Source organism: Lepidochelys olivacea (genome assembly GCF_965140295.1).
Source record: "Lepidochelys olivacea isolate rLepOli2 genome assembly, chromosome: 1".
Classification (NCBI taxonomy): Eukaryota; Metazoa; Chordata; order Testudines; family Cheloniidae; genus Lepidochelys; species Lepidochelys olivacea.
This window is the reverse complement of record NC_140411.1, coordinates 125,343,720-125,361,511: the sequence shown is the minus strand read 5'-3', so window position 1 is coordinate 125,361,511 and position 17,792 is coordinate 125,343,720. Positions and strand designations below refer to the sequence as shown.

At 40.2% G+C, this 17,792-nt stretch overlaps 1 protein-coding gene across 7 annotated transcripts in view; it reads right to left on the bottom strand.

Moving 5' to 3' along the window:
- Positions 1-290: 290 nt before the first annotated feature.
- Positions 291-17,792, bottom strand: part of JADE3 (jade family PHD finger 3) — an 84,529-nt gene continuing 67,027 nt past the window's right edge. For all 7 annotated transcript variants that reach the window (XM_084618909.1, XM_084618912.1, XM_084618913.1 and 4 more), the window contains 7 exons: positions 14,938-15,128; positions 13,602-13,813; positions 9,339-9,506; positions 8,079-8,195; positions 6,241-6,714; positions 4,684-4,801; positions 291-3,617 (listed from right to left, as the gene is read on the bottom strand). In XM_084618909.1, the coding sequence (XP_084475035.1) occupies positions 2,719-3,617; positions 4,684-4,801; positions 6,241-6,714; positions 8,079-8,195; positions 9,339-9,506; positions 13,602-13,813; positions 14,938-15,128 (2,179 nt within the window). In that variant the 3' untranslated portion in view covers positions 291-2,718. The remainder of the gene's footprint in view (positions 3,618-4,683; positions 4,802-6,240; positions 6,715-8,078; positions 8,196-9,338; positions 9,507-13,601; positions 13,814-14,937; positions 15,129-17,792) is intronic.

The window sequence follows — 17,792 nt, the reverse complement described above, 5'->3', positions numbered from 1 at the left end:
TTGATGGCCAGTAATAAAAAACAGAAAAGTTAACTGTTTACCAGATAAGCCTGGATGAGGTCAGTTTCCAAAGTATCCTGTCCAATCACCATCTTTGGAGTTTCTTTTTCAGGAGGTTGTGCGGGAAACAGTTTTGCTAAAGCACCAACTCATTAAAATTCTTCTGAGTATGCAAAAATATTAATTTGCACTTGACAAGTATGGAATCACTTTTGGTAAATTGATTGGTTTAGCAACATACCCACACAAAGGATAAAGCCCTGAATAAATCACAACAAATAAAAATACTGTTAGCAGTTTCATAATTTAATGAAAAAGTACTTGTAAAAAGGGGACATCTGTAAAAGACTGATTCCATCTTGGAAAATTGTGTGTGCGCGCGTGTGTGTATATATAAAAACAAAATGCAAAACACAAAATTAACAAATAAGGTTAAGAGGTAATACTTCAAACAGTTAGCCACCGAACACACAATAAAAACTAGCAAGTACACTTTGGGGACTATATTTAAGAACTACAAAACCAAGGGCTCCTTCATGTATCTATTAAAATCATGTAAAAATAGCAAAACTATTGCCCCCACTGGAAAGAGTTACATCCCCAATGAAGCAAAAATTTGAATTTTTGCTGAAGCACCATTTCCCTCCCCTCATCTTTTTCATATGCTGCTGGACATGAAACATGACTGCTCTGCTGGCCTCCAAGATAAATGTTCCCAAGATAAGCTGCACAGAATTTTGTGGCCGGAAAAAGGATTAATAATAAATATTGAAGGAGAACTAAGAATCAGAGCTAGAATACAAATGTGTGGATATTTGTTTACTCATTCTGAATGACCCATGGCTTAGGAACAAAAAGTACTTCCCATTAAAATAAAATATATGGAAACCTAAAAATGCTACTGCGTATTTACACCAAAAGAAAATTTGAAAATACATCTCTAGAAAGACAAATTACACAAATATACAGAAAATCAAGACATGAAAGAAAATTAAGGGTTCATGAAACAAAGAGCACAGAACTGCAAAGTTTATTTTGTATTTCCCTACTTGAAGTGTTGTCTAGCTCCTGACCAGTAACTATTGTGAGGAAAATTTCCAAGTTAAATCATCTAAAGTATTTTTTTGTACTTTCCCAAATTAAGGCTTTTAAGAAAAATCAAGCCGTCATTTGTATTCTGCTAAACGTCTTTACATTGGGAGTTTAACATTTCCTTTCTGGATGAAGTTCATCCCAAGCAAAGGAGGCTATAATGCAAGGCTCTCTGCAATGCCTATGCTCCATTTCAGCCCTTGATGCGGGACAGTGGACTTTGCCCATTTCATCAGTCACACGACAGAATTACTCTTGGTTAACAGAACTTTTTTTTTTTTATTCAAACAAAAAAAAATCACATGCTGTAAAGAAGAAAATGGGACTTTTTGCTGAGGTTGGGTGAAAGTTAGCATATTAGCATTTGCAACTTTTAAAGCTTGTGCAAAGCACTTTTAGTTTGGGAAACAGAAACTAAGTAGAGGTGGCTAAGCAGCTTAACGTAGTCATAGGTCTTACATATGTTTCCAGATTTATCTAGCAATAAAAACGTGCTTCAAATAATGACTGGCTAAATTTTTTCAAACCTATGTTCCTAAAGTTAAGCTCCTAAACCCCTATTTAGTCACCTAGGCTTGGAAATTTTAGCCCACAGAAAAAAGGTCAGACAAAATGATTTTTAGTCCAAGCTTATTTTTTTAACATACCAGGTATAAATGCCTCCAGATGTGAAACCTCAAGTTTCAAGAGGAACCTGGCATCATCGGTGATTGCCTAAAATTTAAGTGTCAAATCGCATTTTTCTTTGAAGTAGTACATCTACTTTTGTAAACACTATCCACAAATTTAGTCATCTTTACTTGTTAGCTGGGTAAAATATTTACAAGTGCATCCCACAACAAGCAACTATGTACAAAGATAAAAAAACGGAAGTACTAGAAGTTGAATATTTACAAAATAAAGTGAATTACTGTCAAGAGAAACACAGCCTTTAGCCAGAGCAAAGTATGGGGGCACATCTAGAGGTCAGTGAGTGGCAGCATTTGTGATGCTTGCTTCTACGCTGCAGAGAGGAGTTACAAGCATCACTGGAGTTCTAACCTTTCTGCAGAACAGGATCCCCATTTAGTAGTCACTTAGACCACAGTCCAACAGAGAATTTAAACATGTGCTTTAAATTTAAAGTGTGTGAGTACTCCCACTGGAGTCAATGGAACTATTCATGTGCTTAAAGTTTTAAGCACATGCTTAAGTTTTTGCTGATCAGGGTCATATTGCAGGTGCAACAGGAATGCAGTTTTAGTGTCTGCATTAATCTTTTACAGCATGTTACAGAGCAATGCAAGGACTCCTTTAATACCTGGTCCAGCAGCACAAAATTGACATTTTTAACAATGCCTTACACAAAAGCAGGTAAAAAGGAAGCAGCTCCTGGAGTTATGCAAAGATTAACAGCTCCATACTCTCCCAGATGTTAACCTGTAATAAAGCATATTGATTTCTACACAACCTTGACTATCCCTTTAAAATCGCAAGCCAATTCACTACTGAAAACTACTCTCTTCTTTTTCACTGCATTTCTTCCTAATGTAAATCCTACACTGTTTTCTGAAACCCTCTGATGCCTAGGTTTGCGCCAATACACTGGATTATGCAAAGGCTGAGTTACCCCTTAGGGGTTTATAATCACCTTTGTACTGAACTGTGAGAAATTATATTTTTTTTGTTTCTATTGTGACAATCTCTACCAAAGTCTTTACTTTGGCTTTCTCTCTCTGAGCTGCTTCTCCTTAATCTGACTTGTTCTTTATTCTCATCACTTTCAGCTTCAGAGTCACTTAGCTCCAAATCAGGGCAATACCCATCATTATCCTGGTACGGAGCTCCTCCTGTCTGGAATTCAAGAGTCTGCTTGCTCCACAAATGTTCTTTTGTTGAAAGCCTCCTTGTTGGCTTTTCACAGCACCTCAGATCTTCTGTGGTCCTCACCAAACTGTTGGTAGCCTCTTTAAAGGACCTGCTAAAATGTTCTATTGTAGATTTTCTAAAATTGCTTTGACTAGCCAAATGAGCAGTGAGCACAGATTCTTGTTCATATGGTGTCTGGCTGGACCTGTCTCTCTGAGTTACATCTCCAGACCTGCCCATTAAGCCATTGGATTTCTTAAGTCTTGAGTTCTCTTGCTGCATTTTTCCATTCCCAATGGAAGACTGTCCATGCAATGCAGCTTGAAGTGCTAATGGTTTACCAGATGACTGCCCACGATGAAACTCTGGTGACTGTGCAGGTCCAGAATCTTTTGTTTCATTCCTAGTCTTGCCAATCCCTACCAATAACCCATTACTTCGGTTGTCATGCGGATACCTAGAGTATGATTTTGCTTTAATTTCAAATGACTCCTTTGACATCTGCACATTCCTTTTGTTATAAATGGTGATGTTGTCAGGAGAAAGGGGTCTGTTGCCAGGTTTCATCGAGTTATTTCTGCAGTCACCCAGCGCCGATTTGGGCATTTTTAATTTCAAGGTGATTCTGGGAGGTGGGTAGAACAGTGTGTTCTCTAGTGCACTTGTCAGAGAATGGCCTGAGAGAGAAAACAGAAAAGATGTATTTAAAAGGTGGTAAGACTTTCCTTAAACTTAGTTAATAGTTTTCCTGCCTTTAAAGAGCGCACACACATGAAGGAGCATTTTCAATTAGTCTAACAATTACTACTGAAGTGCATTTAGGATGTTAAGGAGAAGCTGTTAACTAAAAATTAAATTGTTCCAAAGCACCAAACAGAACTTATGGAAGCATTTTAATATTTCTATTCTGTAAGGACAGTTTTTTCTTCAAATTTATAGTATAAAGCTAGGTATGCTTTAAAACGTTTTTCACCCAACATATTACAGACTGTATTATATAAATGCACAGCCCCTGCATTCAGTTAAAAATAATCATACAGAGTACATATTCTTCCTCATTCCAGAAGCTTCAATCATTGTTTCATGACGTTCACTAGAAAAAGCAAGGCACACAGTTGTTTTGGGAACATTAGCGTTCCAGGGCAGCTACTATCCATTTTTAACTTCATAAAACATTATGTGGGGTGGACAAAAATGACAAATTGCAAACTGAGAAACTCGTTTGAAACATTCATGACCTATGAAAGGAGACATGAGAATAGTGTGAATTTTTGTCAATCATTCTCCCCATCTCTGTCTGAAGGAAACAATTAACAGCAAGTGAGCAATTTTCCTTCAACTGGGGAGCGACCAATAGACGTGTGCAATATATAGCCACTGTGGGGAAAATGGGAGCATAGAACGGTAACCCAAAGAGAAAAATCCCACAACCTGCCTGATGCAGATACCAGTAATACAGCTGTGGTGCCTAGATGCTACAGTGATTGGTATTCCATCCTATCCTAGATATTTATGGGGTGCCATATACAGATGAGATACCAAAGTATGACTCTGGAGAAGATGAAAATGCTCTGCATATGCCACTAATTAGGAAAGCTGGCAAGGAGAGTGCATACTCACAAGAGCCCATTAAAAACCACAGGTTCACAGTGTTTAAAATGCCAACAGTGACCTGGGGCAGACATACCCAGAGTCAGAATCTTTAACCGATACAATTACTGGTATTTTGCATGTATAGATTACCTGCTGCAATTTCCTGATTAATGAGCTGGACTTGCAAATTGAAGACTTGTTCGTGTACTTTACTGTGGGACAGTTTCAGTTTCTCTCTTCTGCTCACCATGTAGCAGAGATTCCGTACCTACAGTTTAAAAAAAAAAAAATTCTAGAATTTTCTTTTTTTTTTAAAAGTGGTCAAGAATGTTACATTAACATTTGAATTCTCGAACAAAGCATCTTCACACATGTAGAGAAAGCCCTATAATCAAAAAGCTCCATGGTGAATTTCATAGAATCATATGCAACTATAAGCCAAGTATTTTCAATTGCAAGGATTTTTTTTTAAATCATTAAAGAAGATGCTAAAAGCGATCTGCAAAGCAGTTGGTCAAAGTCCCACCTATATTAACAACAAGTGAACAAATAAGTAGGTTAAAAGAAGAGCCATCAAGCAGATTTTAGAACTCACTCCCCCCCCATCCCCCGCCCTCCTTTCTTAAACCCCACACCACATAGCCCATTCAGATCACCAGCTGCTACTCTGGTACATTACTCCCACTAGTACTGCAATTGTGTGGGACCAGACTGCAGGAAGGCTAAGTGTTTTTTGTTTTTTTTTTAAATACAGCCATATTGTGTTTTTCTGAAGCTACTGCAATTTTATAAATACATTTTACAAAAACATACAATAGTTTTTTTTCTTAACAGCACACTTATCATACTAGAAAACCACAGTGACATGGGTACTTCATGAATCTTAAATAAGATTCAAGTTAAGGTCCCCCAGTCAGTCTGGCTATTGGCCGCTTAGCTCTCATATTGCTGAAATTTGACACAGTGATTTACAGGTCACCTTTAAAATGAGGCTCTCAATTCCCACACAATTTTGCCAGTTTTGAAAGGCTTTCAGAACTAGTCCTTTTGGATGATCGCTTTAATAGTTTTGGGGGGGTTTTAAGTCTATTCCAGGGGTTATAGCCCTCTACTTTCACTCACTCATTTACGTTAATAGCAATATTTCCACCCACTATAATGGGAGCAGAATCAGGTGCTAAATCTCTTGATGAAATGTCTAAAATGTTGTGGAACAGACAGCCTATGTTTTGTTGAACAATATTTGCTGAGTGTTCCCCATGACACACAATTAGACCTGTTCGAAAATCAGAATTTGCCCTATAAGAAATTCCAACATTTGTTTTAATCCCAAAATGAGACAAAAAGTTGAAATATTCCACAAAAATTGTCAATAAGTTCAGAAAATTTTGTTCTCATTTCAGACATTTCAAAATATCACCACATTAAAAAAAATTCATTTTGAATAATTTTCCTGTAAAAAAATAAAATTGTAAACTTGTGTCGAAATCAACACCACAATTGTTTCTGGCAGAAGTTTACACATTAGTTCTCGGACTCTGATATCAAGGGACTTTTCAGACAAAGTTGGATGTAATATACTTCTGATTTCATCATAAGAAAGTTGAAAAAAGCATTTACAAGAAATTTTAAGCACAGCGTTTAAGGCAAGTGCCTTGCTCACCTATAGGTATGTAGTCAAAAAACCTTTACCATCCAAACTCTTACCCTTTCTAGATCCTGCCTCAAATGCATGAACATCCTCATGCGGGTATGAATGCTGTCTTCTTTTGGCTGCACCAAGCCATTTTCTTCATCCTCCTTGGGAGGAAACAATGGTTTGTTAAGGTTACTTTTCCGCTTTAATTTCCAGTAATTATAAATGAAGTCCACAGCAATTTTAGGAAGGCCCAGTTCTGCTGCAACATCTTCCACTTTAACTAACGAGTAGAACTCCTCCTCCAGCTCTCTCAGTTTCTGAGCACGCAAACTGGTTTTCTCACTCTCTGTTTGCTTCTGGTCTGCCATGCTCTTGGGGTTCTCCTCAACGTCAGGCACCGAATTCTGCTTGTTTTTGCTATGCTTTAGGCAGTACGACTTGAACTTGACCTCATCCCCATCGTCCAAAATGGCCTTCATCTCTAGGCTATGCTCAAAGGCACAGGTGACATGAAAGGCAGTGATGCAGCTTTTCACAGAGCACTATGAGTGAAACACTAGAGTCAGCCAATAGTAGCAACAAAAGGAGAAAAAGGACCAAGGAATGCTTAAGTTATATAAAACCCACCCCTTTAAATACACTTTTCCATGTTATACTTAAAAATTTAATGAGCCTTAAGTACTCCTCAGCTGAGAAACAATGTTAAGTTTCATCCCAAAGCAAGTCAATTCTTCCACATTAAAATCCCATAAAAAAATAAGTGTTCTAATAAAAACTGTAATTTCATCTTAAGTAGGGAAATTCAAACATATAAATATTTAGTACATCTGACAAAACCAAATCTAAGCGGAACTGGGTTATCCGACTAACAGTTCCAGTATTTTCTTCCTCTGATTTCACAGAACCTATAATTACATCCTGTTTCAAAAGGAATGTAAGTTTAGAACTTATTTTCTTCTGTGAGTAAGATGTTAAATTGAAGACACTTCTGTCCATCTCTGGCAATTGTCCACTTGGTAGTTAAACATCTCATAGCTTTATTCAAAGGCAGTTCTTTGTCTTGACCAGGACACAAGCTCAGGAGTTCCCAATTTTTTTTTTTTCTGAGCCCACTTCAGAGATTCAGGTCCATGCATACACCTCCCCCTCCACCCGTTTCTAAGAGACAGGGCAGGAAGGTGTGCCTGGCACCCAGGAGACCAAGGGCAGGAGGTGCCTTTCTCGCTCCTCCCCACACAAGGGAATTCAACAGGGCCACGCTGAAGGGCTAGGGTCAGCCAGGGACTGGAAGGTTGCATCTGGTGAGTACTGACCCAACCCCCTCCTGAGCCTGTGAGCCCTTCAGTGTGGCCCCATACACTTCCCTGCACAGGCTCTGTACGGCAGGGGAAACAGACAGGGCTCTGTGTCCCCAGGCCACACGGAAGGGCTGATGGGTTCAGGAGGGGGGAGGGTCAGTACTCACCAGGTGCACCCCTCTGGTCCCCTGCCAGCCTCCTCGGCAGAGGAGGGTAACTGCCGGTTGGTGGCTGCTGCAGCAGTGAAAGACCAGGAGGGACAGGGAGACTGGTCCCAGTAGCTGAGAAAGCCCGCAAAGAGCCCTGTCCCCTTCCTCTAACAGACAAGAGCCCCCTCCTCATCTCGGCCCAGTCAGGTCCACATGCCCTCACCCCCTGATAATCTCATATCTCCCCCTCACACACACTTTGAAAATCTCTGCTCTAGCTCAAAAGTTTCCGAATGTCCAAGACTGTTTAATGAGCTATTGCTAAGAGCATGGCAGGTGCCACGTTTGCAAACCGTCACTGCCATTATGAAGCATTAGGAATGTGAAAAATGCTATTTAAATCCAAATTCTATTCTTCATGCTCAGATTGATAGAAGTCATTGCAGAACTGGTACATACCTGAATGCAAGCACCGGTTTTAAGTTTGCATAAGCTACAGACTAAAGCCCATCGACTTGGCGGAATGTGAGACACTTTTGTGATTGGTTCCATCCTTTCTGGGCAAGCAATGCTAACCTGCAAACAACAATAGTACAGGAAGCATTTATCAGGACAATTTAAAAAAAACTTTAAAAAATCAATCTACTTTTTAGTACATTAGTAAGAAAACAAATACCTCCAGTAAAATCAAACTACATTGCTACAGCATCTGGTAAACTGGCAAAGAAATGTGAGAAGCAGTGATGGAAAGCAGGGGCTTGAAGGAGTTTGAGGCTTGGGACCCTGCAGAGTCCAGCAGGTGGGAATGCACATAGAGCTTAGCCTATGGTTCAATATTAATCTTGATCCATCTTTCCACCACCACAAGTTTTGGATCATTCCAGTTTCATTACAACTATGTAAATCTATATTCCTTCACATTAATGAAATTCCTGATTTATAATCCATCTCCTTACATAGATTTGTGACTGTATAGCCCGTTTTATAAAGGCTCTAATCTTCTTTCATTGAGAGATTTAGGATACTTCGAAAGATAAAACATGGTTACACTCACTGAATTTGTAAGTCTACTTTAGCAGTGATTAAATTCTTTTTAACCAAGATAATAATGTAATTTTCTGAGAATTTCTGTAACTGGAAATTAAAAATTACTGTCCAGTGATCTGAAAACACACTTTGCACATACTGCATTAATTTAAATGATGTTCTCATTTCAGAACAATCACTAGGTCACTATGCAACGTTGTGAAACCAGGTAAAGTACACAGCAACTGTTGAAAATATTACACAGAACAGAGAAATTCAAATCACTCAACGAAAACCGTTGCTCTGTAGCTACACATTACACTGAGGATGTACATGCTATTTTATCAGGAAATAAGTCAAGTGTGTAAGTAAAAGAGAAGGAAAACTAAATAAGTAATAGTCCATAAATTGTAGTGGCTTGCAACAGTAATGCTTCCATGTAAGTCAGTCAGATGCTTGTAACATGGCTAAAAAGTGCTTACTACAATAAATAGAAGGAAAAGAATCCTATTCTTAGCAGTACATGACTTGGATGGTCCAATTTTTATAAATCATACAAACCTCATCAGAACATCATCTAGTATTAATTATTATCCCCTTAACTCAACATTAAGATTGGGCACAGTACAGGGTAAGGATAATGATGAGAAAGAATTTGTAAAAAAAAAAAAAAGGTACATAAATTAGTTTTACCTCTGGAATCCAGAGGGCACAGCTCACATGTGCCCACTTGGTCCCTGTTCTAGTAGCTTTCATGGCACCTCCTCTCTTTGGACACAGGAGACACTGAGGATGTATTCCCAGAACACAAGTGCGACACAACCAGCTGCCTTCGGGAACCTTTAAGATTCCGTAACATGCCTTGGGACAAAGGAAAATTCTCTCTGCTTCAGCATATAGGTGAGACAACATCAGAGGCTTACATCAATGACTATCATATTATTAAAAAACTACATTCTACAAATCTTATCCAAACACAACACTTTCTCTTGGATGTAATTAGTACCTCCTTATCAAACACACACAGACCAGAATGGACACAAATTAAATGTTAATTGTAATGGGGTGGGTGGCTTTCAGAGGCAAAGAGAGCAGCTGGGTACCCAACTACCACTGAAAGCCAATAAAAGGTAAGCACTAACTGTCCTTTGTATCTTTGATAATCTCTCCATAGAAAGCTAGGATTATAGTTCAAATAAAGTCAAGGGATGCAAAAGTTATGGTTCCCACAAATTATTTTCCCTTTTCTTTGTAAAATTTATGTTAAAATATACACATGTAAAACATGGTGCTGAAGGATCCTTACTATTCCATTTGTCTTTCTACAATGGTAGCTCTAGAAATTTAATAAAAAAAGTTACATGAAAAAAATAGCAATTTCCTGTGATTAATAATACCATTTACAATGGTTCCAGGTATACGTTTTGAAGGTCACTTCACATAACCCTCCCCCCCCCAATCTTCACACCTTTGCTACAGCTGTTTGGCTGGAGACTGTTAGGATTACCACAGCAGTTCATAACTATGTTGATTGTATCCTGCCAACTGAAATTTTTTCTTCTAAATGGAGGCTTGCAATACTTTAAAAAATTGTAGAGGGCAGCAAAAATTGTGGAAACAACTTAGAATCTTCTGTGTGTCCACCATTTCCAGCTCTGAGGAATGCATGGTTTGCAAAGTTTGAGAAATGGAAATAGAGATTCTCATTGATAAGGATACTCATTTTTAATATATATGTGCTGAAAGTCTCAAACTACTTGTTTCCACAAATGTCTGATTCCACATGACTACTCTAAGGCCCTGTTTATTAACAGATGTTTGTCAGAAGTTTCCTACCATTCCTGCTTCAGAGTTAGCAATGTCGAAAGCCCTACTTTTAGATGGCCACTAGCTGCAGCCACGGTTTTAAAACTCAATTTATTAGAGATGTTCTGAGCAGCACTAGAGGACGCAGAGCTTAAAGAATCAGAAGCCCTGTCTACACTAGGGCCTGCAACACTACTGTCTGATTTTTTGTTTTTAATTTAAGTCTCCCTAATGCCAACCAACCCTAAGGATTCTAGTGCCTCAAGGCACTCAATAGACTTCACAGAGCTAGTGTTTCTAGACTAAAACAATACACATGTTGAAATCTCTAATTATAATCACAGAAACATCTGAAAATTCGAAGTTCACACAGCAACTCAGCTCATCTCAGGAATATCACACATATACTTAGGCATTAGAGAGAACATACAGTAACAAAATAATACCTGCAAGGATGCTGAGGTACAGTGGCTATGGAAAGTGAATTTTCCAATCTGAACTATTAAAGTTGTAGTAGACATTTTCCCCTTAGATAAAATCCAGATTTTTAAAATATTCCCTTATGAGAAAGTCTATCCTTATTGTTCTGCAAAAATGCATATTCTCATGCTGGCTTTTTGACTTCAAGACCTGAGTATCAAAATTAAGCATAAGAATACAAAGACGAGCAAAATGAGGAAGAAAAAATTCTTTCCTTGAGTCTGTCAAAATACTTATAACACCAAACAAAGTCAAAATTAATCTCTAAACACTGTAAACTTTAAAAAAAAATTAAGTGGCAAGATTGAAAAATGTAACAGTACTTCTAAAAAAACCAACAGAGGGAGCTCTTGCCTAAGAAATGATTTAGCAAGTCAGCTTTTCATTTTTATTGATATTTTAAGTTGGAATTGGAAAAGGTACAGAAACAGGCAACAAAAATTAGGGGTATGGAACAGCTTTCATATGAGGAGAGATTAAAAAGACTGGGACTTTTCAGCTTGAAAAAGACACAGCTAAGGGGGGCACATGACAGAGGTCTTTAAAATCTTGACTGGTGTGGAAAAAGTAAATAAGGATGTGTTATTTACTCCTTATAAAACAAGAATTAGGGGTCACCAAATTAAATTAATAGGGAGGTTTAAAACAAACAAAAGGAAGCATTGCTTCACACAACGCACAGTCAATCTGCGGAACTCTTTGCCAGAGGATGTTGTGAAGTCCAAGACTGTAACAGGATTCAAAAAAGAACTAGGTACGTTCCTGGAGGTCCATCAATGGCTATTAGTATGGGTAGGGATGGTGACCCTAGCCTCTACTTGCCAGAAGCTGGGAATGGGTGAAAGGGGATGGATCACCTGATGATTACCTGTTCATTCCCTCTGGGGCACTTGGCATTGGCCACTGTCAGAAGACAGGATACTGGGCTAGATGGACCTTTGGTCTGACCCAGTATCGCCATTATATTAAATTCACATGTAGATTTTTACTCCTACTACTACTCAGTTTACAAACTGAGTTAGTAGCTTATATCCAATTTCAAATTCCTTTGATTCAGCATTTTCTAGTTAATGGCTTCATTGCCTATTCTAGGAAGCCTAGACTAAGGGCCTGGCTATAATGGAAACTTCAAAGCGCTGCCACGGGAGCGCTTCGAAGTGCGAGTGTGGCCGTGCGCAAGTGCTGGGAGAGAGCTCCTGGGAATCCACCTCCACGAGGGGATTAGCTCAGAGCGCTGGAGCCTGTTCACACGAGCGCTTTGAAGTGCTCAGACTTGCCGTGCTCAAGGGGGTGATTTTTCACACCCCCTGCGCCAGCAACTTAGAGCGCTATCCAATGTACGTGCAGACAAGCCCAACGTGCGGGTCTATACTTAAAAAGCAGCACTGGCGCATCTGCAGCGCTTCACAGTGAAGGTGCGAGGAGTGCGCCACCAGGAGAGCATCTCCAAGCCACCTCCCCGGCAGGCAGTAGCTACGCTTGCTGTAGACAGAGCACTGTCTACACTGGGACTTAGGCTGATATAACTGCATCGCTCAGGGGTGTGGATTCTTCACACCCCTGAGCGATGCAGTTATACCAACGTAAGTGCATAGTAAGAAAAACTGACTTTTTGAAGAGTGGCTTCAGGGTTTTTTGTTAATGAAATAAATTAGAGAGAAACTACCCCAGTTACATCTTTTTGTGCTATCTAGACGGGTAGACGACAAAAGATGCTATATTACACCATTTGACTCTGTGAATGTGGTGACTAACAAAGTCAATGCATTCGCTCAGAGCTTTGCTAAATCAGAGTTACCAAAAATACTGGGGGAAAATTTGATAATGGTTACTATGCTAATCCAGCTAACACTAATGTCCAGCGCAACAGAGAATGATTTTAAGAGGCCTATGTAAGTTATGTTCACTGAGTGTTCAGTTATAATGGTCACAAAATAAGAGATGTCTTAGTCTAATTTCAAAAAGTTTACAGCATCATCTCTTCCAAAAAAAGACTCTAGAAATCAGAACCCTGCAGTCTGTTCTACGAGTAAGAATCCCTATACTCATGTGTTGCCCCACTGAACTCATCCAGTTGCAAGATCAAATTAATATTTGCAATATCATAATAGGAAACATCCCTGGCTGACAGGTACTGGCCAGAAGCTTGCTAACACTTCTGAAAAATCAGTCCACGTACTTAGGTGCCTAAATTTGGTTTTAGATGCCCAGCTTTAGACAGGTTTCAGAGTGGTTCTGGCCCCAATTAACTGGCCAAACAAGGATGGAAAACCCCAGTCAGTTCCTTAACGAAGGCTCTATAATTCTTAGCATCTTTCTACCTTCAAAGCACCTTAAAATACTAATTCATCCTTACAGTATACCTGTGAAGTTGGCAAGTATCATCCCCGTTTTAAAGATGGGGAAAGAATTTGCGCTGGGCTACAGAAAGTGCTTGCCAGAGCTGGGATTAGACCTGCATTCCCCCTGTCCTCAGGCCACATCACTTCGATATTCACTGTGCTAGACAGCATAATCAAGTCTATTTGTAGGAATACAAAAGTCCACCTTCAAGCAGTTGCAGTCTCCATGTCTAGAAGATCTTAAAAGCCCTCCAAATTGCTATTTAAAGCTCATTCAGATTACACACCCACCAACAAAAACAATTTCAACATCTCTTCTAACACAAACCTGATGGACACAAACATTACACTTGTCACAAAACACCATATCATTTCCATCTTCACTGTCAGGGGACCGGCACACGTCACAGATCACATTTTCATCGTATTCTATGCCCAGCCCTTCCTCAGTCTCAATAGCATGGTTCATATTCTCATGACATTGCCGTTCCAGGACTTCTACTGTCTTCTCCATTGTGTTCTCATCAAGGGGCCCACATCCTGCAAGAGGAGAGGGGATTAGAATGCATACACCATCCATGAGTAAAGATAGGACACAGGAAAACACAAAAGAGAAATACACTTCTACCAACTAATAAAGGAAACCGAGCCCACTTTTTCATCATTATGTAAATCCTGGTGCAAATATTTATTTACAAAATGTTTATTATCCACTAGTTACATGTGGTTTAATATAGTTTTGAAGTTAGCCAGTGAACTTTAACAAAATAATAAACCAAATCTTTGAGTAAAAAGCTAAACTACAGTAACTTTTCTTTACGACCACAACTTAAGCAAATAGAGCAACATGCAGAAGAGAAACCGCTACAATGCCACGTGGTACAACGTGCTTTTCAAAAAGTCGTGTGCTCCCAAGAGTAATTTTCGATCAGAAAAAAAGTTTATATCTCGCTATAAAATCCCACAAAATATTCCAAAACCCAACACATCTAGTATACTGCCAGAGTGATTAGCATGATGGCAGGGAAAAATTCATTTTTAATAAAATGGTAAATGAATACGCTATCAAGCAGTGATGAAAGAATCTCCATATCACCCTGACTTCACAAACAAAACAAACCCAACCCACACACACACTTTGTCCACTCAGATTAAATGTAAATCCGCTGTAACGAAAGCCTGTTTTAAAAGGATCTGCAACACTAAAATCAGATTGTCACAACATCCTGAGTATTGTGTATTTAGAATGCAAGCTCCAGGAGGCAGAGACTGTCTGCCTCAAACTACAAGTCCACATTTTGTAGCGATACCGTGCATATTTATAAGGAATGAAAATACCAGCTTTTTTCTTGTGCACAAGGGGAATTTCAAGTTTTAGGGACTTAAATTGTTTCTAAGCCACTTGATATTTGTTTCGAGTCCACAAAAGCTGTACATAATCATGAAGGATATGAAGAAATGAGTTCTTAGCCTCAATTTGTAAATCTTTCAAATTAAGCTAATGTAGCAAATGACTTCTGTAAATGCTTTCTTGACGGAATGTCAGCATTCTAATGTTATTTTTCCCTAACATTTTTCTTTTAAACTCATCTCTACAAATACCCAAGACCACTTATTGAACTCTCAACTCAATTTTTAACAACTAAATTGTATTGTAAAATTACCCATTTCTGTAAGCTCCTCATTTAATTCTTGAAGCCAAAAGATATCCATGTCATCCAAGTCATAGCGACACACAGATTCTGCCAGTTCCAGAATATTGATGTAACCAGGTTCTGTGGGCTCTTGGCTGGAACAATGGATGTACTTCCTAGGTCGTGTATACAGTACTTCCTTCACCTTTTCTGCTACAACCCTAAATGCAAAATTAAGAGAAATGGCATGGTTAGCTATAGTTCTTTGGTTACAGCCCATTCCTGCAAGATGTTGCGTCTGGTATCAGGTGCAAAATGCCCTCCATTTCCACTGACTTCCACTGGCCCAATGACTGACAAGAGCGCCAGGGTGGTGTTTTTGCAATGAAAAAGTCTGTTCAGGAACTCTGTTAAGGTCACTAGCTGTCACGTGGAGTTTTGGTTCCTACTGACTGAGCCCTGACTCAGTGAACTAGAGGACTGATGATCAGAAAGTCTTTAGATCACACCATATTGACCAGACAACTCATGTTTCAAGACTACTGTGTAAGTGTCACTTCCATACATGAAAAGTCCTAGAAGAAGAAAAAAAAAAAAAAATTAATTCTGTATATGGAATAGTTTTCTAAATTATATAATAGGGTCTTAATTTAATTTGAAATCAAAATTAATTCTAGTTTTAAATTAAATTTTAAAAATGGACAAACATATGCCTTCAACTGGACCATTTTGGAATTGTTTATGAAGTTGCAGAAGACATTATGTACATAAAATTCCATACACCTTTGTTCAAGCCTTCTTCTAAACTGTAACTTGAAGTCTTCGTGACAATTAGATTCCTGATTGATAATCTAGCACAGGGGTCGGCAACCTATACCACGCGTGCCAAAGATGGCACACGAGCTGATTTTTAATGGCATGCTGCTGCCTGCCGGCAGCCAGGACCCCAGCAGGCAGCAGCATGCCATTAAAAATCCTGCCCGCCCCTCTCCGCCCCCATGGGAGCAGGGTGAATAAGTTTGGTCCCGGCAGCTGCTGCAGGGCAGGCAAGTTCCCCCCCCCGCACCTCTTCCCCCAGCATGCTGGGTTCCTGCCCCTCCTCCTCTCCCTCCCTGCAACCGATCAGCTGATGGCCCTTGCGAGGGAAGGGGGGGAAGCGGAGCCGCAGCACGCTTGCTGCTCTGGAAAGGAGGCGAAGAAGGGACGGGGACATCCCCTCCAGCCCCCTGCCATGAGCCGCTCTGGGCAGGGGGCTGGGAGCACCCACTCCCAGCCCTCTGCCCTCACCCCACACCCCCCCCACCTCATGCCCTGACTCCTGCACCCCCCTCACGCTGATTCTTGCACCCCTCACATTCCCACCCCACCCCTCACACCAAATGGGAGCTCCTGCATCACCACCCCCCACACACACTTCCACCTGCACCCCATGCGCCAAATGGGCGCTGTCCAGGTAAGCACTCCACACCCAAACCTCCTGCCCCAACCCTGAGCCCCCTCCCTCATTCTAGCTTCTGGACAGACCCTGTGCTCAGTGCACCCCACCCTCAGCTCAGTGCACAGAGAGAGAAAGAGAATGAGCTAGAACCAGGGAGAAGATAGATACCCACTCTATGTGGGCAGGGCTAGGATCCCAGACCGGCAGTGGGCTGAGCGGAGCAGACAGCCAGAACCCTGGCGGGCAGGGGCCGGCGGACAGAACCCCAGACTGGCAGTGGGCTGAGACGCTCAGCCCACTGCCAGTCTGGGGTCTCGGCCACTGGCCCTGCTCAGCCTGCTGCTGGTCTGGGGTTCTGGCTGCCAGCTGGGGTCCCAGCCGCAGGCCCCGCTCAGCCTGCTGCCGGCCTAGGTGAACGAAACCCCAGGCTGGCAGCAGGCCGGCAGCATAAGATCAGCATTTTAATTTAATTTTAAATGAAGCTTCTTAAACATTTTGAAAACCTTGTTTACTCTACATGCAACAATCGTTTAGTTATATAATATAGAGACCTTCTAAAAAGCGTTAAAATGTATTACTGGCACACGAAACCTTAAATTAAAGTGAATAAATGAAGACTTGGCACACCGCTTCTGAAAGGTTGCTGACCCCTGATCGAGCAGATAACTGGTCCTTTTCAACAGAATTTTGTCTGGCAATGGAAGGGGAAGAAAATAGATGCATGCTCCACATTTTGGATAAATAGTCCCTATTTACATTCATTTTCAAACGACACCTTATAGAAGCCAATGCTTATAGTATTATTTTGGGTGTGTAAGAAGAAATCTGTTGCCAAGTGGACACTGAAGGAGAAAGAACATAGCTAAAATAACCAGGTAACAAGGGAGAATGTTGACCTATGTGTCCTTTAGTCCCACCAGATGCTTCAGTAATGAAGCCCATTGCACCACTGTAAAGTGCCTTATGTGAAAGGAAAAGCTAATCTTAGACAAAAAGTCAGTTTCTCTCTGTATTTAGTGCAAGAGGGTCTACACATGAAAGGGCTGCAGTGGGAGACTGAACAGAATACTTCCGTATGTGAAATGCATGTGCTTTGTAGAATTAGGCAAACAAAGAAGAAAATTCTTGTGAAAGGAGGAGAGTACACTTATGTGGTAGTCTAGCAAGTCATCAAAGTAGATATTTGGGTTATTTCTCTGAACTTTGATGACCCACAATTCTTACTGGGCAATGTGAGTTACCAGTGTTAGAATAAAGTACTGTTTTCCTGCCCTGTCTTCCTCCCCCTTTTCCTTTGTTGCCTCTCCTCCTCGATTAGCTGTCTCTTTTCCTCTTCCTCCTTTTTCTAGAAACTGCTATGGTATAGTAGCTCAGTTACGAGTGGGTTATTTGGTTTTTTTTTACATTTCTGTACTCACAAAAGCCCTAGCTAAATACAGTTATATCG